Source organism: Salvelinus fontinalis, chromosome 38, assembly GCF_029448725.1.
Source record: "Salvelinus fontinalis isolate EN_2023a chromosome 38, ASM2944872v1, whole genome shotgun sequence".
Classification (NCBI taxonomy): Eukaryota; Metazoa; Chordata; class Actinopteri; order Salmoniformes; family Salmonidae; genus Salvelinus; species Salvelinus fontinalis.
In genome coordinates, this window is record NC_074702.1 from 19,772,261 (window position 1) to 19,797,550 (window position 25,290).

A 25,290-nucleotide genomic window follows, 5' to 3' on the forward strand; every position below is an offset into this window, starting at 1 on the left:
GCAAAGGTACAGGACGGCAGGCAGGCTCAGAGACAGGCAGTGGTCAAAACCCAGGAGGACGAGGAAAAGAGAGACTATGGAAACCCAGGCTCTGAGACAAACCACTGGTAGGCTTGAACAAACAAGACGATCTGACAACAGATAGACAGAAAACACAGGTATAAATACACAGGGGATAATGGGGAAGATGGGCGACACCTGGAGGGGGGTGGCGACAAGCACAAGGACAGGTGAAACAGATCAGGGTGTAACACTTCTTAAGTTTGTCATTTCCACTTAAAAATTTCAGACTTGATTTGCACAAATGAAAAATGTTATAACCCCTACAAAAATGTCCATTAATTATAATCCACATAATAATTCACATCTTGTTTCTACATGATTCTTTTGTTGCTAAATTTGACCTTGATGTCTACTTCGATGATTATTGAAGTTATCCTTGTTGCTACTCTATTACAGTTGTATGAATATTGTTGCTTGTTTTTTGTTGTTGTTTGTAACAGTTCAAATGAAAAATCGTTACGGACCAATGATCAACACTTTTATTCCACTGATCTATGTATGTGACAACTTTCATAAATTACAGACGACTAGTGTTACTTCAGTCACAGGATTTAGAACTAGATTACACCAGAAGAGGGTGTTGATTGTCATGATATTTTCAATATTTTCATGTTGCATATTGTGCTTAATGTAGCTCAGTTATGAGGAGTGTGTGAGTGTGTGTACACGCTTACAAGCCTGTGTGTGCGCATGCCTCCATGCATGTGTGTCAAGATTCTGGTGATGTAAAGCTGTTTAAAAAAAATGAGCTGCAAACACTGGAGTATAACTTTTTATTTGCACGTTGAATGACTGTTAATGAAAAAAACACAAGTTAGCATCCGCGTAATATACTCAGCATATAGGAAAATTAAAGTTTTAGACACAGTTTGCATTACTGACAAGTATTTCATTACATAGTTTAACTCCATGTATTTGGACAGAAGATACCTTGAAATAATAATTTGTACCAGTCCACGATCATTCATTATTACAGTTTGTTTACATTACGTTTCATATTTTATTCCAAATTAGTTAACAAGGATATTTCAACAAAAGAAATAGCTACGCTGAAGGTCAAATGTGGAGAGACGAGGTGAAGTAAGCACCTTTTATACCTTGTTCTAACTTGCGTCCTTTGTCCTAATCTTGTCCACATTCTGATTGTGCCCACATTTTTAGACAGGTGTTGACAATCAAAAGACACATTGTGATCTGATTGTGATCTTTTTGTGTCTGGACATTTTACAAGTGTAGACAGATCTGGACAGAGAAACCATTTAAATCATCATTATTCTGGCCTCTAAAATCATTGACAGGTGGCTGATTACATCAATATGTGTCTTACAGTAAATACATATACAAATATTATAGGTGTGAAATGATTTGCATAAAGGAAGGGACCAGGAACTCTGGTCACAATGCAGACACAGTGGACAGATAACAGACTAATTTTAATACCATGTGTAGACACACTTCTGGAAATGTGGGCACAATCAGAATGTAGACAAGATCAGGACAAAGGACCCATGTTAGCACCAGGTATAAACGGGGCTATAGACAATCAAAATGGTAGGGGTTCTGATCGCAGGAGTTTGCTGTCAAAAGCAAACAAGGCAGCTCATATGTATTGCAACACAATTGTATGCCTTCCCCTTGCCCTGCCAAGACACAAACCTGCAGTCTTACTTAAGTATTTTCACCTTGGCTTCACTGAGATTACTGTTCTCCCAGAGTTTCGCACAGTCAATTTGCCAGACAGCACTGCAGTAAATGTTACACAGTGTGATGTAAAGCCATTGCAGCTAGACTTACCGCTCCCCATGTCTCCATTGAGTAGGCCTACAGCACAGGTGTCAAACTCATTCCACGGAGGGCCGAGTGTCTGCAGGTTTTCGCTCCTCCCTTGTACTTGATTGATGAATTATGGTCACTAATTAGTAAGGAACTCCCCACAACTTGTTGTCTAGGGCTTCATTGAAAGGAAAAAACAAAAACCTGCAGACACTAGGCCCTCCATGGAATGAGTTTGACACCCCTGGCCTACGGGGTACAATGATGACAGAGCATCACAGTCATACAGCCAAATCCTCACAGGGTGTGATAGGTGTTATGATGTGTTCACTAATCTGTCAAATACTGTGACCTCTCATTATGAGAAATGAAGCATTAAAAAGAATTTGAGATATTAGTGATCCAAATAAAAAGACAAAGAAAGAAGGTGCAAAGAAAGAATTAGAGAGAGGAGACAGGGGAGAACGAAGGAGATTGAGGAAATAAGGGACTAAAGAGAGAGCTAGAAAGAAAGTGCGAAGGAGGGTCAGAGAGTGAGAGAAGGAGAGAAAAAGAGGATGAAGACAGGATGGAGTGGTTAGTGACAGTGGGTTTGCCCACCTGTCTCATCCTTCAGGTCAAAAGCCTAGCCAAGCCAGAAGCTAGCAGTAGCCACCCCACTGCCATGTCCTGCTCTGAACCCCATCACCACTTACATTGTTCTAAACAGTGCACCTGGGCTCTGCAGTCTTCACACACACACACAGAGTATCACCAACAACATACAGGAGCTTCAACCTGTGAGGCTATTCACTATAGAAAATTGTTGCCTTCAAGATATAAAGTACTGTTATTTTATACAATATATTCTTGAAATTAGCCAAATGAAAGAGATAAAAATACACGAAGGGCTCGATTCAATCCGTATCGCTCAAGTTCAGCGCTATTGAAATGTAAAGGCAATGTTCCCAAGTTCGCGAAGACTGCATTCACGGTAAATGCTGCATATGTCAGCTCAGTAAAAAATGACGTTTACATTTCAAGCGCGCTATAGCGCAGAACTTCGGTGATTCGGATTGAATCGAGTCCTAAAAGATGAGCATGTCAGCAAAGGCCAAAATAGTGGAACATACTGTATAAACCTTTTGGAAACCACACAGCAAAACATGACCCTTTACAACTCTTCATGTCAAAACCAATTTTCACAATAATATCAGTGACTTTTTTCATCTTCTGGCACTACAAGCTCCTAACTAGCATGTGTTATTACCTAGTTATTACAGTACTAAGACTAACCTGCTGCAGTGATATTTCAGTAATTTGCTTATACTGTGGTGAATGCTTTTTTAATGCCACAGTGTGAGAAGATGTCCTATTTCTTGTGATCACATGTATCCATGTAATAATGTTGTGGTTGTTTATTACATTCATATTTTCAGACCAAATTTGTTGTAAAAATGGACCCCAAATAAATATATTTGCAGTGAAATCACATTTGTCTTTACAACAAAGCATCAATTAGTTTGAAACCTTGATGGTTTTCATGTTAGATACAGAGCTTGTCATCAAATATGGTAATGCCACTAAACGACAACAGTTAGGCCCCAAAACATTTCATGGGTAGAAATTTCTAGCTGTCCTATTTGTTGCTACCTTTAGAGAAACTGCAACAGAGTCAGTTGCATGAGATGTTCTCATTTTAAGAGAGAAAAAAATTCTCACTATCAATATAAGCAATACTTCTGTTTCCTTACTACATTTGATTTGATGATATTTCTGTTTAATTCAGACATGCGATGAATTGAAGTACAATAATGGCAAGGGGAGGATTTTGAAGTCTGACAATTCTTTTTTTTAAAGCATTTGCATGTATCCTGTCGCCTAAACTTCATACAACATGGCCAGACAATAATTCATAACAGCCTTGAATGTGTGATCCTAGTCAGATTCTGGTTAACAAACAACTTTTTTTTTTTCATTACTCTTACCCAAATGCTGAGACTGAGTGTCTCTATCATTCTGTAGTGGTGTGGGTTATATATGTGTATGTTTATCTGTATGCATGTTTGTTACTTTGATTCGATCCTGTAATTGAACCTTAACCACTGTAAAGTCCACTGTACAAGTCCCACCAGGAATGTTGTTCATTTTTTGTTGGTATTATTCACAAGAGAAAGTATGGCATGAGGAAAAGCCACTCTCTCGGCAAGAAGTCCCTCTCTTCCCCTCCTCCACCTCCCCATATACACAGGTAGAACTATATGCATTAGGTGGTGTGAGGAGTTAGTATTCACTGAGATTGTGCCACTTTGAGATCTGCCGACGGGGGTTTTCGCAGACCTCCCGCCAGTGGGCGGCGCCAGAGGGACAGGGGCTGTGCAGGCCGAGGGGCAGACGCCCCACCACCTCGTTCTTAGTGGTACGGTCAAAGTCGACCACCACAAACTCCACGGAGATCTCAGGGAGCAGCTCGGGGGGCACGTCGTAGATGAAGGACTCGTTGAAGACGGGGTTTAACGTGCACTTCTTCACGTGCGTCTTTTTCTTGGCGATGCGCTTGCGTCCGTAGAACACATTGACCTTCACATATGGGTCTAAGGGAGAGAAGGACATTTTGGAATATTGTCATATGTAAAGGGGACATCTGCACAAGCTCCGCTTTTTTAAATTGTCCACAGGCACACACTGACATACACAGTGGTTGAACTCACTTCCAGACAGGCCAGAGATGTCCATCTTGGGCAGGTGTTTGGCCTTCAGCACCACCACACTGAGGCGGTGGGAGACAGGCTGGTAGGACAGAGACACCAACAGCTCCCCACGGCTCTCGCACTGCAGGAAGAGACAGACACATAGAGGATTTAACTATTGACTCATTCAAAAGGAACAATCATCAAACCCACCTACTCAGCCTTTAAGACACAATACAACAATGAAGCAGCCATAATCGTACAGTCATAGATTAAAAGAGTAATTGGGCACCAACTGCCAAGACAATAAAACTCAGCAGTCTTTGGAATTATCTATTTGCCAACCTTGTTCTACATGCACAATTATAAACTGGGTGGTTCAAGCCCTGAATGCTGATTGGCTGTATGTCAAAACCTTTATTTTTACTGCTCTAATTACGTTGTTAACCAGTTTATTATAGCAATAAGTTTGTGGTATTTGTGGTTTGTGGTATACGGCCATTATACCTCGGCTAAGGGCTGCATCCAGGCACATTGCGGCTTGCCTAAGAACAGCCCTTAGCCGTGGTATATTGGCCATATACCACACCCACTCAGGCCTTATTGCTTAAATATACCATACATATCTGCGTGTGGAAACAGACTAGTGTGGATCTTTTAGTGTTTCTGTGAGAAACAGCACAACGTATACAGTATAGCGGTTTGTATAATCTAGGTGTTCTGCATAGTAAGAGCAAGGAAATGAAACAATGAATCAGATAAACTCTGAACAAAATCTGTCATGTCTGGCCTTTACACTGTATATCCATATGTATGTAAATCAGATATTGGTACTGTATACATTAATACAGGTGACAGTAGGTAGACATGATGTATGATGCTACAGAACAGCACACACATGCACTTTCTCATATTCACTGACTTGCAATTGATTTCATATTATTCCAACCCATCACTAAAAGGGCATTTTCTAATCTAATGATTATAAAATGAGGATTTGCTGAGAAAAATCCCTAGGTGAGTGTCCTGGTGATTGGTATGCTTATGATGGTTTATTTCAATAAGCAAGAAAATGACATTGCTTTGATGAAGGTTGTTTGACTGAAAGCTTAGCCACACAAATTTGCCCTGACACCACTACAGTGAGCCAAAGTTCTCTTCTCATTCTAGTGTAGTTTTAATACACCTGCAACTTAGTATCCTAGTCACTTATGAGGTTGATTCCCATGCATGGTGTATCGACTTCCCCCATGCTACTGCAATACCTTGCCCTCCACAATGAGTACTGAGGAACACTATCCGTTTTTACGATCAGAAGTCTTCTTTCAATGAGGAAGTAATAACCCCTGCATTGCATCCATACAAAACATATCAATCCCTTCTTATATTGAACAGCAGATGGGTTATACACAATGGCCACACAGTGAGGACTAGTGCCACAGGTACATGTAAGAACAGAAAACAAAACAAGTTCTTGGTGAGTCCGAGTTGGGTACACACTCACATGCTAACGTGTGGCTGTGATGGAGCCTGATGGATGGCTGCATTGAGAGATTACATGGAGGCGTTGTTTCTGCCTCCTCAGTTTGGCTGCAGTTAAGACTTGAATGGGGACCGAATCAATAGAGACACATTGACCTTCCTGTCAGACAACCCCCTCTGTGTACTGCACTGCGCTCAATTCCATGTGTGTGTGTGTGTGTGTGTGTGTGTGTGTGTGTGTGTGTGTGTGTGTGTGTGTGTGTGTGTGTGTGTGTGTGTGTGTGTGTGTGTGTGTGTGTGTGTGTGTGTGTGTGTGTGTGTGTGTGTGTGTGTGTGAGCCGGGCCCCTACTTCTAAGAATGATTGATATTTCGGAATTGTCTGTTCATGCTTTTAAACATGTGTAGGTCGCCCCCCCCCCCCCCCCCTTCCTCACCTGCATGTTCCTCTTGCTGATTTGCTGGGTGATGTGCACCCGCCCCGTGCTGGGTTCCAACTCTGTCAGTGGGACCACCACCTCCCCTATGACATCATCGCGGGCGAAGCGGTCGAAGCTGAGCACCAGGAAGTGCAGCGTGAGCTCGGGCAGCGAGCTGTAGGCCACGCCATAGAACGTGAATGTCTCGTCAAACACCGGCTCCAGTGTCTTCCTCAGGACTCTGGTCTTCACCCGGTGCTTCTTCTCAGGGAGGATGGTCATCTTCACGTAGGGGTCGGAGCTGTTCCCCTGTTCGTCTACTGCAGGCAGGCCATGGGCTCCAACGATGGTCACCACCAAGGCCTTCTTAGGGAAGTTGTAGTCTAAAGCCAGGCTGAGGGAGCCCAGGCTGGCTTCAGGCTCTGATTCTGGGTCGGAGGACGCAGGGGTGAAAGGTGAAACGGTCTTACTGCTGTTCTCGCTACTGGTAGCTGAGCTATCCAGGCAGCAGTAGTCGGCCCTGACGGGCAGTGCCCGCTCCATCCTGGGCTGGCCAGTAGGGGGCACCAGGTGGCTCATCTGGAGATGGGTAGGAGCATCCAGGATGTTGTTCTCAGCATCCACCAGGACCATCCCGCGTCCACCACCCCTCTCTCTGTCTCTCTCCCCCTGCCACCCAGCACGCCTGGCCACCCGTACTATCCTCTTGCTGCTGCTGAGGGACTCTGGGTAGATACTGATGCCCTTCAGCATGTGGATGAACTTGTAGGGCGGGTCTTCAGCCGAGTCGGTGTACTGATCGCCATGGAGCTTGTAGCGGCCCATCACCCGGAGGTTGCGACGCTGGCAGAAGGACCACAGGAGAACCAGGATCACCACGGCAACCACCAGAGCCGCTGCACCGATAAAACCGGCCAGCACCGGTGACATGTCTAAAAGAGAGGGGAAGATAGAATGAGGTAACGCCTTTGCACAGTCTAGACTGGGATGTGTTTGCAATGTCTGGTGTAAGAAATATTCATACTGGAGTCTCTAAATAAAGTGGATAGTCAAACTGTCGGTTGCATTTAGCTCAGCCTTGAACTGAAACCAAGTGATGCAGTACTGAACATCAAATAGGAAATCATGTAACTGCCCTCCAGTGGCTCATTATTGTCAGGTAGGCTAAATAATGTAAGTCGTGTGACCACACCACCCAGGGTGACTCCACTCCACTGTGACTCAACACTGTGACTGTGCCATACAGCAGGAGTGACTTCACTACAGTGTCACAGAGCACAAGGCAAGGTGTGAGTGGGAAAGACATGAGCAATATGGACGTCATTCAACCAGGTGTCACCAGGCTGCTTAAATGTCAGCCGCCCACACCACACACACACACACACACACACACACACACACACACACACACACACACACACACACACACACACACACACACACACACATACATGCACTGCATGCAAGTGCAACTATGGCTGTCTGACTCTGGAGGGTAAAAAGGAGCATGGGGAGCAGTCTGTGGAAACACACACAGCCAGGTCAGGCTGCATACACACACACACAGACACAGAGACTTGTACAACTAACCTTGTGGGGACACACAATTCAGTCCCATTCAAAATCCTATTTTCCCTAACCCGAACCCTTACACTAACCCTAACCTTAACCCTAACCCTAAAACCTAACCTTAACCCTAAAACAAAAACCTTAACCCTAACCCTAGCTCCTAACCCTAAACCTAAACCTAATTCTAACCATAAAACTAATTCTAACCTTAACCCTAAACCCCCTAGAAATAGCATTTGACCTTGTGGGGACCAACAAAATGTCCCCAGTTGATAAAAAATGTTTTACTGTTAATTTACTATAGTTAAACACATCCACACACACAGTCCACCTCTTTATTTAAGTCAGTAGTCATTTGCCTCCCTTAATTGATCCGGTGTGCTTTATCTAGCAGACAGACCATGTTCCAGGGCTGGTCATTACACCAGACTAGGTCGTGTATTGTCTGTCTCAATGTGTCTGGGAGGTATAGCCCCATACCCTGTCTCTGTGTGTGTGTCTCTGTGTATGTGTATGTGCGAGGGGTGAGAGTCTAAGTGTCTGTGCACATGCAGGTATGCATGAATCTATGTGTGACTGTGTGTGTGAGCCCCCACCAACTCATTTGATGCTAGTGGTGAGTGAGAGACTGTGACTATGTGCTGTGCGCACATTGTAAGGCTGACTGTGCTGATCCCAGCTGTAATGGGACTCAGTGGACAGAGCCTGCTGCAGCGGGGCGGGAGAGGGCCCTTTGTTTGGCCAAGCCCCTGAAAAGAGACGCATTGTTGCCTCCCCCCCCCCCCCCCCCTTCACCCCACCACAGGGAACATTTCCCTAGCTGCGCTGGCCTTCAGAGCATGTCACCATACTCCAATTGGTAAACTTGTCGGTCTATACAGTGAGTGTGCATGAGCATGCACATATGTGATGCGCGAGGCACACATGCATGCACACACACACGCACACACTCTATCTTTCACCCTCTTTACCTCAGCTGTCGAACTATATTTATATTACGTCTGTCTTTCTCTATCTCTCTCCCGTCTCCATTTTCATCTGTCTTTGTCTGTCTGTCTCTCCTCTCCCTCCTTCAACTGTCTGTCTCAACAAAATACTGTGCCCTTCCTTCCTGTTGTTGTTCATTGGCATTCTGGGTAGGGATACCAGGAGGATGATGTCAGATTTTGGAAGGAGCTTAATGCCAGCTGAGCCCGTTGCCCCGGAAACATACCCCAGGGGGATGGCAGTAGTGAGCTCTCAAATCTTCCACTTCAGTGGGTCCAGGCATTGTCCACAAATTGTGTTAAGTAAAAGCATAAATTGAGTGTGCTGATTAACAGAACCAAAAATACCCTCTACTTAATTAGACACAATGCCAATCTCCTCAGTTCAGTTGTTTTTTCTGTGGGTAACTTTAAAGAGATTTTTTTTCTGTGGGTTCCATCTTTTAGCCTTCTGCATAACCCATTTCAGATCCTTCATCAAGAAAAAGAGCTCAGGTTGATTTGCAAGGAATTATGCAATTATATCTAACCATAGATTACAGATCAGACCACACTACTGTATAGGTAGTTTGCCAATCTAAATATGAACAACACACATGCTGAGTTCAAGATATCCTTCTTGTATAAATATGCACAGCTACTGTCAGTGGCAACATGCCTATAGGGGACACAAAGGGATGTGCCCCCTAAGATTTGTCATGTTTAAAAATTATTTAAAAAAAATATGTTAGCGGTACTTTGCGCAGGGGTCACACTGACTGGATGAGGCAAAGTGTACCCTCCTACCTATTCTCCCCTAGTAAGTGGTTCCTTCCAAGGTGCACAGAGCAAAGAGATGCCTCGGCAGGACGCTAGATACTCTAGTGTGTGAGGTATCGTCAGTGGAGGAGGAGAGAGTGTAGAGTGACACACACAGCGTTTTATTTGATTTTAGCCATTTCCAGTGCCTGACCCTGCCACTTTGTTTGATAAACTGAGTAATGGGGCTGGGGAAATGTAACCACTGTTCATAGACAGTTATGCATGCAAAGATTGACAGACGTTTTGATTGTTCTTTTCAAAACTCAAATGACAATAAATAGATACATAACTGACTAAAATTGCTTTAATTATTGGGTTATTATACTATATGCCCGTGTGGCAGTTGTACTAAACTTCTAAGGCAAAACGGTTCTTAAAGAATCAATGTGCATCCTTAATTAAAATGACAATTGAACAGGTAAGGAGATATGCTTAGATAAGGAGATAAGGAGGTAAGGAGATATGCTTAGATAAGGAGATAAGGAGGTAAGAAGATATGCTTAGATAATTTATGCAGAAAAATAGACATAGTTTTGACATATAATTAGTCATAATGACTATGGCTCTAGATTGCAAGAAAAAGCTGTTTCTGGTGTTTGAAGAATGCAAAATTATCCAACTTCTGACCAACTGACTGTCTTTCTTTCTGCCTGGCACTGATTGGTACAGCATAAACCCCATCATCCACCAGCCTGGGAAACAGTGCTGAGTGACCATGGAGCACTGAGAGACAATCTGTCTGCACTGGCAACATGTCTTATTGTATACTGCCTGTGAAAATAAGATTCAGTTGATTTGCAGAACTCAGATTGTGATGTGGACCAGATGTGTCTTAATCCTGATGAGTGACCCAGATTAGATCACTGGCTGTAATCTGGGTTTCTGGAGCCTGTTAGGCTGAATTGCAGATATCCAACTCCAATACTCTCTTGTTTCTTTGCTGCCACGAAATGTTCTGCTGCATCCGGCAGGCTCAGGGCCAACATTCTGTTTGCAATAACACTTCTCTAACACTCAAGCCTTGATTGCACAACTGTTTATCTTGAGCCTGTTTGAGACGAAAGGCCAACTGCTTGTTGTAATGAGGTTCTTCAAGCAGTTCAATGTTTAGATGCTCTTGATGGTTTAATCTTAAATCAACCAAGAAATGTGAGAATGCATTTATTAACAAAAGCCTCCTCTTCCGCATGGACATTAATCAACTCCAATAGGTTACAGGCCCATTCTTGGCAGTGTTAATATGCTTAATATGCTTATTGCTTTATATTTCCTTGGTTTTTAGGGTTTAGAACAATCCGTTTTGTTTCTGCACTTGGGTTGTCCTATTCTTCTGATGATATAATATCCATAACCCTCCCCATTCCCCATCACCTATTCATGTCACTTGCTGAGAGGGTCTGGCACTGTTTGGGTCACCAACACCCCCTGCCTTCAGAGCACTACACGTCTTATTATGGAAATGTGGCATTAAACTACTGTTCCGGGATCTTCATTTAAAGCTCGAGGTCTGATCCAATGAAAATATGTCCATTTGGCCAAGCTCCTAGTTCCGGGATGCTTGCTTTAACAAAAACAAAGGAACGGGGGCTGGCGATGCTTATGCAGGAATAGACATCACGTCATCCTATCCACCCCATCCTTCGCGCACATTGAAGACCACGGGGAGAAGTGACAATGTTGCGAATGGGCCGCAGTACTCAATATATTTTGATAGAATAGGCCTACAATTATTATGATGTTGGACCAAATTACTCACTGATTGAAAACAAATAATTTCATAATAGCAAATACTGTAATAATAGGCTCTCACTGGGCACACACTGGTTGAATCAACGTTGTTTTCACGTCATTTCAATGAAATTAAATTGAACCAACGTGGAATAGACGTTGAATTGATTGACGTCTGTGCCTAGTAATGTTACTATCTCTGTTGAACAGGCCTGTGTAATCAGTTTCGTTCAATTTCCAAATTACATTCGATGCTATTTACATTAATATAGGCCATGGTAATGAATAAATTTCAAATTTACATTTGGCAATCTTTGATGATAGCAATAAACTTAATCATGCTATTTGGGTGTGTTCACTCTCATATGGCCTTATTTCTAAAACGAATGGGCATTATTTTAACATTTTGCGTAATGTAAATACAAGACATCATATAACGTTAACATCTGACGACACAATAAATAAAATGCCAAATAATTCCGGAAAATGTCTGCTACTTACCATATGCAGGTCGTAATTCTGTAATCTCAGCCATTTTGAGAATTAACGCAGGATGCTTTACTGGCCGCCCAGATAAAAAGGGTAAATGAAAGACTATAAAGATGGTTTGTCCCTATTTTATATCCATAGAGAATGAGTAACGATACTTCAACCAAATATCCAGTAAATGAGCTCACAGGTTAATAAATAATGATTGTCTTCCTCTTTTCATATGGTCTATTCGCTCTCTATACGCCAAACTCAATGATGCTATTATATCTCGGATGCTGCGTGGGGCTCGAGACTGGTACTCACGGACTCGCAGGAGGGTTTATACCCGCCCCCGGGTGGCGTCAGAATGTCATTTTTTTCTTGTATGATAGTGTATGTATGTAAATGACCAACTACCGGTGGATGGGTAGCACACTTTCATTCAAATAGTTGCTTGGCAACATCATACAATAGGTCTAAGGACCATACAGATTTTATAAAAACGGTTTAATTCTTGGCAAACTTTGTAATAGTTATAACATACATACAGCATTTAGAAAGCACATCATTTTACATAACCCCCCCCCCACTAAAACAACCATTATAAAGCTATGTTCAAGACTAATGCAAAAATAGTATATTTTGGTAAATTCTAACTCAATAATAAATCTTATTGATATCTACTAGAGACTGAAACAAGCTGACTACAGACAGCTGAAAGTATACTGTAAAAAACAATGACTGCTGCTAATGTTATGATTTACAAGGTGAATACATAACAAATAATTTAATATTATAGATATGTTCTCATCTTTAACCATCACATGATTACCATTAGGAGCTTGAGGAGAAGCAGAGACCCTCATGTGTGTTTTATAAGTGTCCCAAATTAGACATAAATAAACATATAAAACAACACATTTGTTTTATAAACCGCTATATTCTGGATATATCATTTGGTGAAGTAAACCAGTTACAGGCCCTACATCAACATGGATGGACTGCAAATGCACGTAGTACCCAGAAAGTTCACTAGGTGTCCTACTGGACACATTTAATACAGCCAATGAAGTCATCCTGTGTGACATGAGGCTTTTTGCATGAGCATGAGGCTTTTTGTTTTCTCACTTTACTAACACACAATCTTAAATTGCAATAGATACATCACTTTGGCTGACAAGAGGCGCATTGAAGCAGGAATGTACTGAGAAAACCAACAAATGAAAGCCGTTTTTTTCTGTGGGGTTTGTAATCTTTGTCAGTACTTCAAAATTAAGGCACCAATTTAATGAATTACCTATTCTTTAATTAGGCCTAGAAGTACTTTAGTTAAAGGCATATCTTGGCATACATCAACACAAATACATGCTTTGGTTGAACAAAGGCAGGACACAAAATTAAGATAGGCACATTCAGCAAAGGTTTTATGGCCATAAATTAGCAGTGAAAAATCTTTCACTTCCTGACAACTTTGGTCTATTTATCTGAACGAACAAAACGTTACAAATCCTGTGTAGAACCTTCCATCAATAAATATAATCAATGAGATTCTTGATATTCCATTTCTTGTTTTTGGTAGCTATACTGAACACAAATATAAACGCAACATGCAACAATTTCAAAGATTTTTCTGAGCCACAGTTCATATAAGGAAATCAGTCAATTGAAATAAATTCATTAGGCCCTAATCTATGGATTTCACATGACTGGGCAGGGGAGCAGCCATGGGTGGGCCTAGGAGCACATAGGCCCACCCACTTAGGAGCCAGGCTCAACCAATGGGAAGCCAGACCCAGACAATCAGAATTTGTTTTTCCCACAAGAAGGGCTTTATTACAGACAGAAATACCCCACTCCCAGAATATCCCGCAGGTGAAGAAGCCGGATGTGGAGGTCCTGGGCTGGCATGGTTACATGCGAACTGCGGTTGTGAGGCTGGTTGGACGTACTGCCAAATTCTCGAAAACGACATTGGAGGTTGCTTATGGCAGAGAATTGAATTCTCTGGCAACAGCTCTGGTGGACATTCCTGCAGTTATCATGACAATTGCACACTCCCTCAAAACTTGAGACATCTGTGGCATTGTGTTGTCTGACAACTGCACATTTCAGAGTATCCTTTAATTGTCCTCAGCACAAGGTGCACCTGTGTAATGATCATGCTGTCCTCAGCTTCTTGATATGACACACTTCTTAGGTGGATGGATTATCTTGACAAAGGCTAAAATGCCCACCAACATGAATGTAAACAAATTTGTGCACAAAATTTGAGAAAAATAAGCTTTTTGTGCGTATAGAACATTTCTGGGATTTCATGAAACACGGGACCAACACTTTACATGTTGCGTTTTATATTTTTGTTCAGTATAAATATAACTGAGTCACATGATGCAGGTTAATGAAAAATACTGATAAGAGAAAAGGTTGATGGAGATTGTGGTGACTATTATTTCAATTTCTCCCTGAAGAACAAACAGACCCTACTGAAGGCAGTTAAAGGACAGCAGCATTCTCCAGATGCAATATACCTGTCTGAGTCTGCTGCCCTGTAATCAAGGCATCATTCTAACACTGCTTAAGTGAGAATCCACTGCAGCACATGTGCTATCATTCTGACTTTCTGAACAATTCCCAAAGTGTTTTATCCAGGCAGGTTACCAGGTCATTGGCGGTGCGAGGCCAGTTTCCATTGTTGTGACACAGTCCATCCCTTACAGTCTCTACCACTACTAAAAAGCATTGATGCCTTTAGTGCAAGTTCCAGTCGCTGTGAAAAGATTGGCTGTTGAGCAAGTACATTTTGGAGTCTAAACTGCTTCAGGAAAATCAGGCGATTCAAACAAGAAAATATATAAAAGCATTAAAATACCTTTTCGATAGAAGTTTCTATTAAAGTCTACAATCTTTGTTTCAGGTGCTGAGGAAAAAGATATCCAATCCAAAACGTACTGTAGTGTTCATGAAGGTTATCATCCAAACCAAGCAACTGAGACACCGCCACCTCTCTCTCACATACACCCACACTGCTTAGTTGACATGTCCGTGTCCTCCTAGGTCAGCCAGAGGCATGGTGTGCAGCACCTCATCCAGCAGCTGCAGGGCACGGTGCAGGTGGACCTCCACCCAGCAGGGGGTGTGCTTGATGCTCTGCCGGGGGTAGTCGGGCCCCCAGCCCTTCACAAAGCTGAGCCGCAGGATACACAGCCGCCGCAGGTCGTCCACACCTATGCCAGCTGCCGCCGACAGACCTGGGAGAAGAGAGATTTACTGAGTGATTAAGAGAGCGAAAGAGGAAAAAAAGAAAGAGAGAAAGAAAGAGAGTGAGAGAGAAGGACAGAAGCACTCACTGACTGCAGGGGCGATTCCCCCCACACTGCCAGGCCCTGGGATGTTGCCTGCCACTGCTGCAGCCTGTGCTGCTGCTGCAGCCTGGGCCGTGGCTGCCTGCTGCTGCATCTGCCTGTGGCACTGACGCAGGTCAAACACCTTCATGTAGGCCCCAGGGTAGATCTTGTGAACTGCGTCTCCCGGGGCTCGCCCCGCCTCCCGGTCCAGGTAGTAGCTCTGTACGAACACTGCATGGTCGCTAAGGCAACGCATCCACACATCCCCCTCACCACGACACTCTAACTGCACACCCTTCCCAATGTGCAACCTGTGAAATGGAGATAGGAGTTCACACTAGTGAAGAGAAAATCACAGACACTGGGGATTGTATTTATTTCTATACAGGCGATAAATACATGTTTGCCCTGTGTATTCTGCAACCCAACAAAGTTCTCCAATAGCTAGCAGTTAGGCAAGGTGGGTATATTAGGGGCACGCTGATAGACCTGGCTCTCTCGCTGGCGTCGGTGCGGTGCACGTTGCTGAGCTGGCCCAGACAGAAGCGGTCGCCCCCCGAGGGGTCCACGTATCCATCCACTGTCACCACGGGGCAGTTAGCCAGGACCTTGAACATCTCCCCAACCTGGATGTCCATCTCAAAGTAGGAAATGGAGCACCAGAACTCTGGACCTGGCAACACACACAGCATGAAATATAATATGAAACATTGCTAAATGGCTGCCATGTGTCCCTCATGTGGGTACTGTACATTGGTGGTGGATGGGGTGAGATGCCCAACACCATGTGTAGGTAAGTGTGTGTGAGTTGGTAAACGTTGTGTGTGTACCTGGATGGTTGGAGACTGGCTGAGGAAAGGCGGGTGCGCTGTGATGTTGCTGAGACCCTTTTAAGAGAAATTAATTAGCAAATATAACAACGCTACCATATACATATAGTAACAGTCCTGCATTTCTGACAGAAAGATTGATTGACAGGTGATTGACATACAGAAGTGGTTGGGGTGGTGCAGTGGTGGTTGCTGGTGGCCACGCCCATTCTGCTGGGGTCCTACAGGGGTATAGGAGGCCGTGCTGGTGCCTGTCCAGGTCGCTGGAAGATTGTGAATGAAGAGAACAAACAGAGTTGAAACTGACACCATGGAATTGACACCATCTCTGTGACACTGCCAACCTGGTTTGTTAGTAACTCACTGTGATAGGAGCTCTGTGTCTGTGTGTGTTTGGAGCTGCTGCTGTAGTCACTCTGGCTGTGAGGGGTAGGGGGCTGGGAGGGTGGTCCGTGTGTGGGGGTGGTGGGGGGCGGCGTCTGGGGCATGCCCTGGATCTGGGGAGAGGCGATCTGGAGCAGGCCCTCGCCGTGGCCCCCAGACATGGGCCCCATCATGGAGCTGCTCACTGGAGGAGGGAGATGGGGGAAGAGGAATAAAGGATGGAAATTGTAAGGGATAGAGTTAGACATGAAAGCAAAAGAGTCTAGTTCTTCTCAGCTGAATTGCTTGTATGGTAGTACTTCTTATTACCAGGTTCAGTTTATCTCACCTGGCGGAGAGAGGGGCATGCTGGGGTAGAGGTTGACGGAGGATGGGGCGCGGGGCAGCTCAGGTGGCATCTGCAGAGGGGGGAGGGGCTGGTTGTAGTGCTCGGGCTGGGGGGGCATCCTGGAGGGGAGGTCCATCTCAAAACAGTCATGGATGTACTCCTCTTTGATCAGCCGACCTGGAGGACCTTGTAATGAAGGGAGGGGGGAGAAAGAGAGAGAGACGGAGTGGGAGGGAGAGAGAGGGAGGGATGGATAAGGAGAGAAACAGAGAGAGAAACAGAAAGCAAGAGAGAGAGAGAGATAGAGATAGACAGAGACTGGCAGAAATCAGGCATGAGTCATGTCATGTTATTATTGTCACACCCTGATCTGTTTCACCTGTCTTTGTGATTGTCTCCACCCCATTCCAGGTGTCACCCATCTTCCCCATTATCCCCTGTGTATTTATACCTGTGTTCTCCGTTTGTCTGTTGCCAGTTCGTCTTGTTTGTCAAGTCAACCAGCGTTTTTGTCTCAGCTCCTGCTTTTCCCAGTCTCTCTATTTCTCGCCCTCCTGGCTTTGACCCTTGCCTGTCCTGACTCTGGGCCCGCCTGCCTGACCACTCTGCCTGCCCCTGCCCCTGCCTGTGGACCTGTACCTTTTCCCCACCTCTGGTTTATTGACCTCTGCCTACCCTGACCCTGAGCCTGCCTGCCGTCTGGTACCGTTGCCTCACCTCTGGTTTACTGACCCCTGCCTGCCTTGACCTGTCTATTGCCTGCCCCTGTTGAATTATTAAACCATTGTTAATTTGACATTGTCTGCATCTGGGTCTTATCTTCATACCTGATAATTATTATATTTTCGATTCATGAATGCATTTTGAATAAATTCCGGAATTTACTGTAAAGTAGATCAAATTGATGGATGGTATTTATTGTTGCCTCTATCTGGGAGTGATTTTTGCCCTGTCATGCAGCCTGTGACACCTTGTTGCAATTTGATTGAGGTGTCCTACTTGTAGTGTAGACTAGCTCAGACAGGTATGAATCTGGCTGGTTTAGAAGCTCTGCATTCCATATTTTTCGTCAGATTGCCAAGAGCACATCTACAGTATATCTGTATAGTAGTATTGCCTGTGCACTTTGGGAAATGCGATAAAAACAGATTTGTTAGAATGACTCGCTATTGCTTATTACCATTTTGATGTTTGATGATGCTGAAAATAGTGTTTTCCTCCTCACCTGCATTTTGAATGCTGAGACCACCTTGAGGAGAGGGACAGAAAGTGTAACAAAGTTAGAAACAGCAGGGTAGTGCTGAAAAAGCCTGTGACCCAAAGAGCCTGTTAACAACTTCATATTCTCCTTCCCCATTTGTGCTTCTGTTTCATTAGAGGAAGTGAAATTGTGAACAGACGCACCAATGCCTGGCGATACCACTCTCTCGTAGTGGTAGGGGTTGACACACACGTTGTCATACTTGAGGTCAAAGGCGAACTGGCAGAACTTGACGTGCTTCAGTTCATTCTTGTGGAGGTCTGGCCAGCGCCAGAGCCTAGCGTAGATCACATGGGGGAACCCTTTCCTCCCAGCTACCTGGATCGAGAGAGGAGAGAGAATGGAGAATGAGGGCATGGAGGTATTCCTTTCCAACATCCATTCAGGAATTTTAGGGTGATTATTTACAATAGGATGGTGGGTCTCAGAAAGGGAATGGGGACAGTATGGAGGCTTTGACGGTGTTAGAAATTGAGCATGAAGGGAGTGTAACTGTGGGGAATCTAAGTGGAGGGGAACAAGGGAAAGAAACGGAGAGAAAAGACGGGAGAGGGAGAATGAGAAGGAGGAGAGCAAGAGGGAGCTGGTAGACAGGGAGTGGTCGAGGAAACAGGTCATGAATGGAAATTTACATCAATGTTAAACACACTCTCATACACACACACTCTCTCCAGGCACACACTCTGGGTGGGGAGGAATAGCCTTGGAGCCATTAAAACATCCCAGACTGAGATGAATAGCACAAATAGTGACTATCTGAGTATTTGCTATTGAGGAAGAGTGTGAGTGTGACAAAAGAGGGAGCTGGTATAGGGTTAACTCAACAAGCTGAGCTGGAGAGGAATGACATTGTCTCACCTTTGCTGTGTGTGTGTGTGTGTGTGTGACAGGCAGAGAGAGAGAGATCAGTATTTTGGGATCAACATACCCTTTCTCCACTAACATAAAGAGAAAGCCAAAATGGACTCCGTAAACTTTTACCTTTTCATTTTTATTATTCTTTCTTCTTGAAAACCAAAGTGACCTTCCTCAGACAAAGAGTCAGAGCTGGCAGAGTGCCAGCCCAATTCCAGCCAGCAGACTGACAAACACACACACAGCCTACAGTCCTGAACAGAGAATAATACAGTACATTCTCATATCTAGTTCTCACACATCACATTAATAAGTGTCACTAACATCCGTATATCCACAGGCAATCTCAATTGTAGAAACTGTTGATGTAAGTCAAAACCTGCATTCAATAATTAACACTTTTCTCTCTCTCTCTGTCTCTCTCTCTCTCTCTCTCTCTCATATAATCACAATCTCACACACACACAGAAAATACTGTGGTATGTCTGAGATTACAAATATACTCCCACAAACTTTAACATTGAAAAACTCCAGGCAAAAACACACACACGTACGCACACACACACACACACACCAGAGACAGACAGGCTTAATTTAACCCTGCCCCTTTCCTGTGTCTCAGACAAAACAACCCGCTCTACCCCTCCAGTACTCCCTCCCTCTCTCTCCCTCACAAGAGCTGGGGGAGGGGAACTCCCTCTGTCTCCTTCTCTCTAATTCCCTTGCTCTCTCTGTAAGCAACTTGTGGGTTAGACTTCTACATATTCAATAGTATGTTCATTCTCTAGAAGTTAGCCTATAGGGAGACCTAAACCCCTTGACCTCTTTCTCCTGTTCCTCCTCCCTGAAGTGTGTAAGTAACCCACGTGTTGAATGATTCACTTGTTGAGTTCCAATCTCATCACGGACAACTTAGCTAATTAGTAACTTTTCAACTACTTACTACTATTTTTCTACTTTTTACCTACTTAGCACATTAGCTAACCCTTCCCCTAACCTTAACCCTTTTAGCTAACTCTTCCCCTAAACTTAACCCTAACAGCCACGTAGCTAGAATTCGTAACATATCATAAGTTTAGAAAATTCATAATATATTGTACGTTTTGCAAATTCATAACATATAATACGAATTGTAATTCGTAAAATATCATACGGAATGGCTGATAGATATCCACAAATGAATATATACCATGCGAAATGTAACATATCATACTAAATGAAGTGTCTCGGATTTACGTACAGAATAATATGAAATGCTCTGACACCAGGTTGCACACACATGGTATGGGCTTAAAAAAAAGGAAGACACCTGTACCATGTCAGATATAGTGTTGAAATGTATTCAGTTTAGATTTTTCGTCACAATATTACACTTTATATACATCACAGAAGATGTAATAAAACCGTTTGACATAGAAACACCGGATAATTGCCCAAACAAGCGTGTCTCTGTGAAATGTCAACGGAGCACTGAGCGTATAACAAGCTTTTTATTTTCAAAGCATTTTACATTTAATTCATCTTGTGTCATGATAACTTTGCTTTTTGCGACCAGCAGAAACAACTTTGAAGACAACGACCTCAAAATGTAAAATCCTCAAAAGTTGTTACGAGAAACATGCACCGCTATGTCAAAAAAGCTCAGTGCTTATTATCGGATGTATTAGGTTACTGTTAATGAAATGTTAGAGAAAGACCCCACTGAACGATTCAAAACATGAATAATCATATTTGTCTTGGTAAAATGTATTTTATAACATAAGGAAGTGAATTTCATCACCAAAGAGTGGGTGGACACCCTAAATTATATTAGCTGGCTAGCCAGATCGATAGCTAGCTAGCTAAGTTAGCTAGCTAACAAGCTAGCAACAAACCAAAACATTGTCAGAAAGTTGCTTTTAGTTCCTGGCTTGCTAGATTTACATATCCTAAATACATTTTTTAACGAATGTTTTTTTTGGTGCAAAACATAAGAGCAGGTAACGTTGCTGCATGCAGACTGATGTTTTGTTTATACTTTTTCATTATGACAAGGACAAGTTTGATGTCTGAGAACAACAATAGAATGTTCATGATTTAACGCGTGCCAAAACAGGTAAGATGATAAGGGACGTTTACTGAGGGGTTGGCGGGACTTTTAAACATACACTATGTATACAAAAGTATGTGGACACACCTTCAAATGAGTGTTTGGCTATTTCAGCCACACCCATTGCTTACAGGTGTATAAAATCACACAGCCATAAACAAACATTGGCAGTAGAATGGCCTTACTGAAGAGCTCAGTGACTTTCAACGTGTTCAGTTCGTCAAATACCTGCCCTGCTAGAGCTGCCACAGTCAACTGTAAGTGCTGTTATTGTGAAGTGGAAACGTCTAGGAGCAACAACGGCTCAGCCGATGCAGTGCCAACTGTAAAGTTTGGTGGAGGAGGAATAATGGTCTGGGGCTGTTTTTCATGGTTCGGGCTACGCCCCTTAGTTCCAGTGAAGGGTAATATTAATTCTACAGCATACAATGACATTCTAGACATTTCTGTGCTTCCAACTTTGTGGCAACAGTTTGGGGAGGCCCTTACCTGTTTCAGCATGACAATGCCCCTGTGCACAAAGCGAGGTTATTAGCAGAAATGGTTTGCCGAGATTGGTGTGGAAAAACTTCACTGGCCTGCACAGAGCCCTGACCATAAACCCCATCGAACACCTTTGGGATGCATTGGAACGCCGAATGCGAGCCAGGCCTAATCGCCCAACATCAGTGCCTGACCTCACTAATGCTCTTGAGGCTGAATGGAAGCAAGTCCCCGTAGCAATGTTCCAGTGGGAAAGCCTTCCCAGAAGTAGCGGCTGTTATAGCAGCGAAGGGGGAACCAACTCCATTTTAATGTCCATGATTTTGGAATGAGATGTTCGACAAGCAGATGTCCACCTACTTTTGGTCATGTAGTGTATTACCACAATCATGACTGGCTGAAATAAAAGTATAGGCTTTGTTGCTGGCAGTACCTGAAAGGTGTATTAGTCAGTCATCAAAAGCGACCAGCTATTGGTCACTGAGTTGACAGAGTCTTTGTGCCATACCACCAATAACAATTAATCAGTGAGTAATTAATTAATGAGAGCCACTGATTTCATAAACAGTCCCTCTACAGTCCCTCTATAATCAGTGATACCATACCGGCCTAGGCCTCATTCAATCCAACATAACAGTAGCCTACCTGCAGGCGTCCATCAAGCGTCCTCTGGATGGTGACACACTTGCTGGGGTGAACTCCGTTAGTGGTGATGGCGGTGATGAGCGAGTCCAGCTCATCCTTCTTCTCCTTCAGCTTCTTTACCAGGCTCTCTATGGCACGCTTGGCAAAGCCCTCGTTCTCACCGCCCTGTCGGTGGCACATGAGGCTGTGCACGATGCTCAGGCAGGCATCGTTACTGTTGGGGGGGTTCACTGACATCTCCCTGGGTTGAGGGGGGTTGCAGAGGAGGAGGTGAGAGTCCACTATGATGAAGCAACCAAATGCAATTGATTTATTTGATTGTTGTTTGATCACTGACACAACACTGAAGTCTGGACCTGAGATGGTACTCAGGTCCTTATAACAATCCAATAACAACTTTACCAGTATTAACAACACAAAATGTATGGGACTTTTACAGAGCAGAAGATACAAAACAGGCCATGTAAACACAGAATTGAGTAGGCCAAAATGACTTTATGCTTAAATAGGTACATTAACCTAAAGAAAATGGACATTCTTATGATCCATGTGAAGTGTAGGGCGGCAGGTAGCCTAGCGGTTAAGAGCGTATGGCCAGTAACCAAACGGGCACTGGATTGATCCCCAAGCCGACCAGGTGAAACATCTGTCGATGTGCCCTTGAGCAAGGCACTTAACCCTAACTGCTCTTGTAAGTCGCTCTGGATAAGAGTCTGCTAAATGATGTAAATGTAGGTGACTGAGTGTGACATATGTTGTTTACAAACATCCCTCCATGTGTGTCATACTAGTGATGAAGTTGAACTTGTTTTGCTTTGCACAACTAGTCTGAAAAAAGCAATAATGCAGAAAATGTGTGATTTCCTAAAGTAGGCTATATAACAATCCACTTTGATAACATTAATATAACTTTAATAAACTATAATAAACATACATGCTCCACTCAAGAAATTCTAAGAGCATTTAGGAGGTCAAAAGTAATTTGTTTACATGTTTACAAAAGCATGTAGGCCTACTGGGGGAAAACACAATCACCTCTACAAGCAAAGCAACGCTATGTGTAGGCTACTTGTAGGCTACAGTTTACACAGTACTTTGACAGAGGATAGATACATTGACTTGAGAGTAGTTGGATGGGGGGGTGGCTCTGTCTTGGCTGTCTGTCTCACTAACTGTAGGCTATAGGTCTGTCAACAATCCATGTGACTCAGACTGGTTTGGTCAGCTAAAAAATCCCTATGGGAATAATCAATACCAAAATTTAGTTTACTTACCAATCAACAGGAGAACTGGACAAATATGTAGAGGGAGCTCTGAAGCAGTATTCCAAATGTATTTCCCCCTTTACCCCTCTCTCTGTTGAGCTGTCTGTCTGGACTATTGTCAGTCTATCACGCTCTCTCGCTCCCTTCGTTCATCCTGCTGCTCCCTCGGCTCTTCTCTAGTTTGCTTGCAATAACAAAAGGGGGAGAGAGAGAACATCGTACGCGTGAGTTGTCTCGGGCAAAAATTGGAGCCAATCGCTGCGCCCGTTTCATTCCAGACGGTGGGGCTCTCCGCCAACTATGACGCTGCTCTCTTACAGCTAACAGCCAGCCACCGGGGGCTGATGTCTGTCTGGGTTGCTTGTTGATTGACAGGTCTGTGCGGCTGATTTTTTTTTTAAAGTGGCGCCGGTGAGATTACCCCGCCCATTCTCGCTCCCCTCTAGTCCCACCAACTCCAGTGGATCTCCTCTCTGTGAAGAAAAACGCAGTGCCTGTGGGACCAAACTCTGGACGCCGTTTCCCGATAGCTAAACAACCGTGTGTAGAATTACATTTTTAACAAACACTACGGATTGCGGCACAGAACAAATGAAGTGTCTAACTAAAACTACTGATTGCAGCACCCCCCCCCAAAAAAACACAGTTAACAGGACAAACATAGGTTCAAGGTAAGCATTAACGAATGGACATTTTTCAAGTATCGACTGAGTGACTCGATGGTACACTCCGCCAACACTCATCGCAATTATTAAAATTAACATGATTTTATCGGTAAATTATGCAACTGAAATTTGACTTTTAACCTAACCACTCCAAAAAGACACACATCATTTATAAAGCTATCAAATGTTTCCAGTTGCTTGCTCGCCTCTCTAACCGCTAGACTACCTGCCACCCTGTATGCCCAACAAACCCATATGGTTTTCTTAACTACCCAGAGGTGGTACAGGGACAAGTACTCTTGTGAATTTCAATGGTGTTGTCTGTCCATCAGATCGTGCGGTGTGGTCCTGAATTCTCTACCTGATTCCAGTTTACAAAGGACTTGTCATTGACGGCCATTTCCGCTGGAGGGCAACTGCCAGATAGCAGTATAGGCATATGTCGTAAGTATGGACCCATCACCTGTATGTGTTTGTTTTCTGTATATCAATGGCTCTGCATCTTATGGTCTGTTGCTGCTCCCTAGTGGCTAGTCCTGCCAGTACCACGGAGATGCGCGCTTGTGTGTGTTTTCTGATCAAATTGCGATTTTTAAAAAAGTATTAGGTCTGAATCACATTTGTATGTAATGGAAAGACTGAAAACCAGCAGACACTCAAGCCTAGAGTAGTTGACTTTGCTAACAGCCTGTTTAGCTGCTTTGGGCAGACTACACTAACAGCTGAGTAAGGTGAGTGAGTGTCATGAGGTGTGGCCTTACGGTCTTATGGGGGGTGATAAGTGCCAGAATTAAACCTAGACAACCATACCACCATGTGGCTGTCGCCTACCATTTAACGTCTGATTGACATGACATGATACCAACACCTTACTAACATCTACGTGTTAATGAAAGCCATAAGGTGCATAGTTTATATTTATATTAATTAAATCTCAACCATAAATGTTAGAAATTTTTCCCGTGCAAGCCGACATTCCGATGTATCCACCTTGAGCTATAGTGTAGCCTACGGCTTTTGTATTTCATGTTATCGCTAATGGAAATATTATGGTAATCTATAGGTCTGTCTTTCCCTCAACACCTCATGGAATGGTATGTTATCTTATCTCGCTGTATACAGATCTAAATGTTGTTACCAGTTCCCAGTATCAGACAACCAATAAGAGTTTTGTCAGTGGCC

At 43.6% G+C, this 25,290-nt stretch overlaps 2 protein-coding genes across 4 annotated transcripts; both read right to left on the minus strand.

The window, feature by feature from the left end:
* Positions 1-822: 822 nt before the first annotated feature.
* Positions 823-12,295, minus strand: LOC129838143 (synaptotagmin-11-like). The gene is made up of 4 exons (XM_055904889.1): positions 11,990-12,295; positions 6,423-7,336; positions 4,527-4,647; positions 823-4,409 (listed from the first exon to the last, which is right to left on the minus strand). The coding sequence occupies exons 1-4, from the start codon at positions 12,021-12,023 to the stop codon at positions 4,099-4,101; spliced, it is 1,380 nt and encodes a 459-aa protein (XP_055760864.1). The 5' UTR covers positions 12,024-12,295; the 3' UTR covers positions 823-4,098.
* Positions 12,296-13,356: 1,061 nt separating this feature from the next.
* Positions 13,357-24,576, minus strand: LOC129838142 (mothers against decapentaplegic homolog 4-like). Of its 3 annotated transcripts, none has more exons than XM_055904888.1 (11): positions 23,453-24,576; positions 22,179-22,419; positions 18,250-18,424; positions 18,071-18,094; positions 16,846-17,022; positions 16,498-16,701; positions 16,295-16,396; positions 16,134-16,190; positions 15,793-15,976; positions 15,307-15,614; positions 13,357-15,207 (listed from the first exon to the last, which is right to left on the minus strand). In XM_055904888.1, the coding sequence occupies exons 2-11, from the start codon at positions 22,413-22,415 to the stop codon at positions 14,987-14,989; spliced, it is 1,689 nt and encodes a 562-aa protein (XP_055760863.1). In that variant the 5' UTR covers positions 22,416-22,419; positions 23,453-24,576; the 3' UTR covers positions 13,357-14,986. The 3 variants fall into 3 exon arrangements, with proteins under 3 accessions (XP_055760863.1, XP_055760861.1, XP_055760862.1); XM_055904886.1 differs by having other exon boundaries at positions 16,846-17,031; XM_055904887.1 differs by having other exon boundaries at positions 16,846-17,031; positions 22,179-22,459.
* Between the last annotated feature and the right edge of the window lie 714 nt (positions 24,577-25,290).

What these genes read in the sequence shown, in the direction of transcription:
- LOC129838143 (XM_055904889.1), bottom strand. Translation starts at nt 12,023, where the DNA reads ATGGCTGAGATTACAGAATTACGACCTGCATATG. An exon ending in TCAGCAAGAGGAACATGCAG is followed by an intron (nt 4,648 to 6,422) that starts GTGAGGAAGGGG and finishes CTCTTCCTGCAG; the next exon opens with TGCGAGAGCCGTGGGGAGCT. An exon ending in CATCTCTGGCCTGTCTGGAA is followed by an intron (nt 4,410 to 4,526) that starts GTGAGTTCAACC and finishes TCTCTCCCTTAG; the next exon opens with ACCCATATGTGAAGGTCAAT.
- LOC129838142 (XM_055904886.1), bottom strand. Translation starts at nt 22,415, where the DNA reads ATGTCAGTGAACCCCCCCAACAGTAACGATGCCTGCCTGAGCATCGTG. An exon ending in GACACAGAGCTCCTATCACA is followed by an intron (nt 16,397 to 16,497) that starts GTGAGTTACTAA and finishes ACAATCTTCCAG; the next exon opens with CGACCTGGACAGGCACCAGC. An exon ending in GACGCCAGCGAGAGAGCCAG is followed by an intron (nt 15,615 to 15,792) that starts GTCTATCAGCGT and finishes TCCATTTCACAG; the next exon opens with GTTGCACATTGGGAAGGGTG.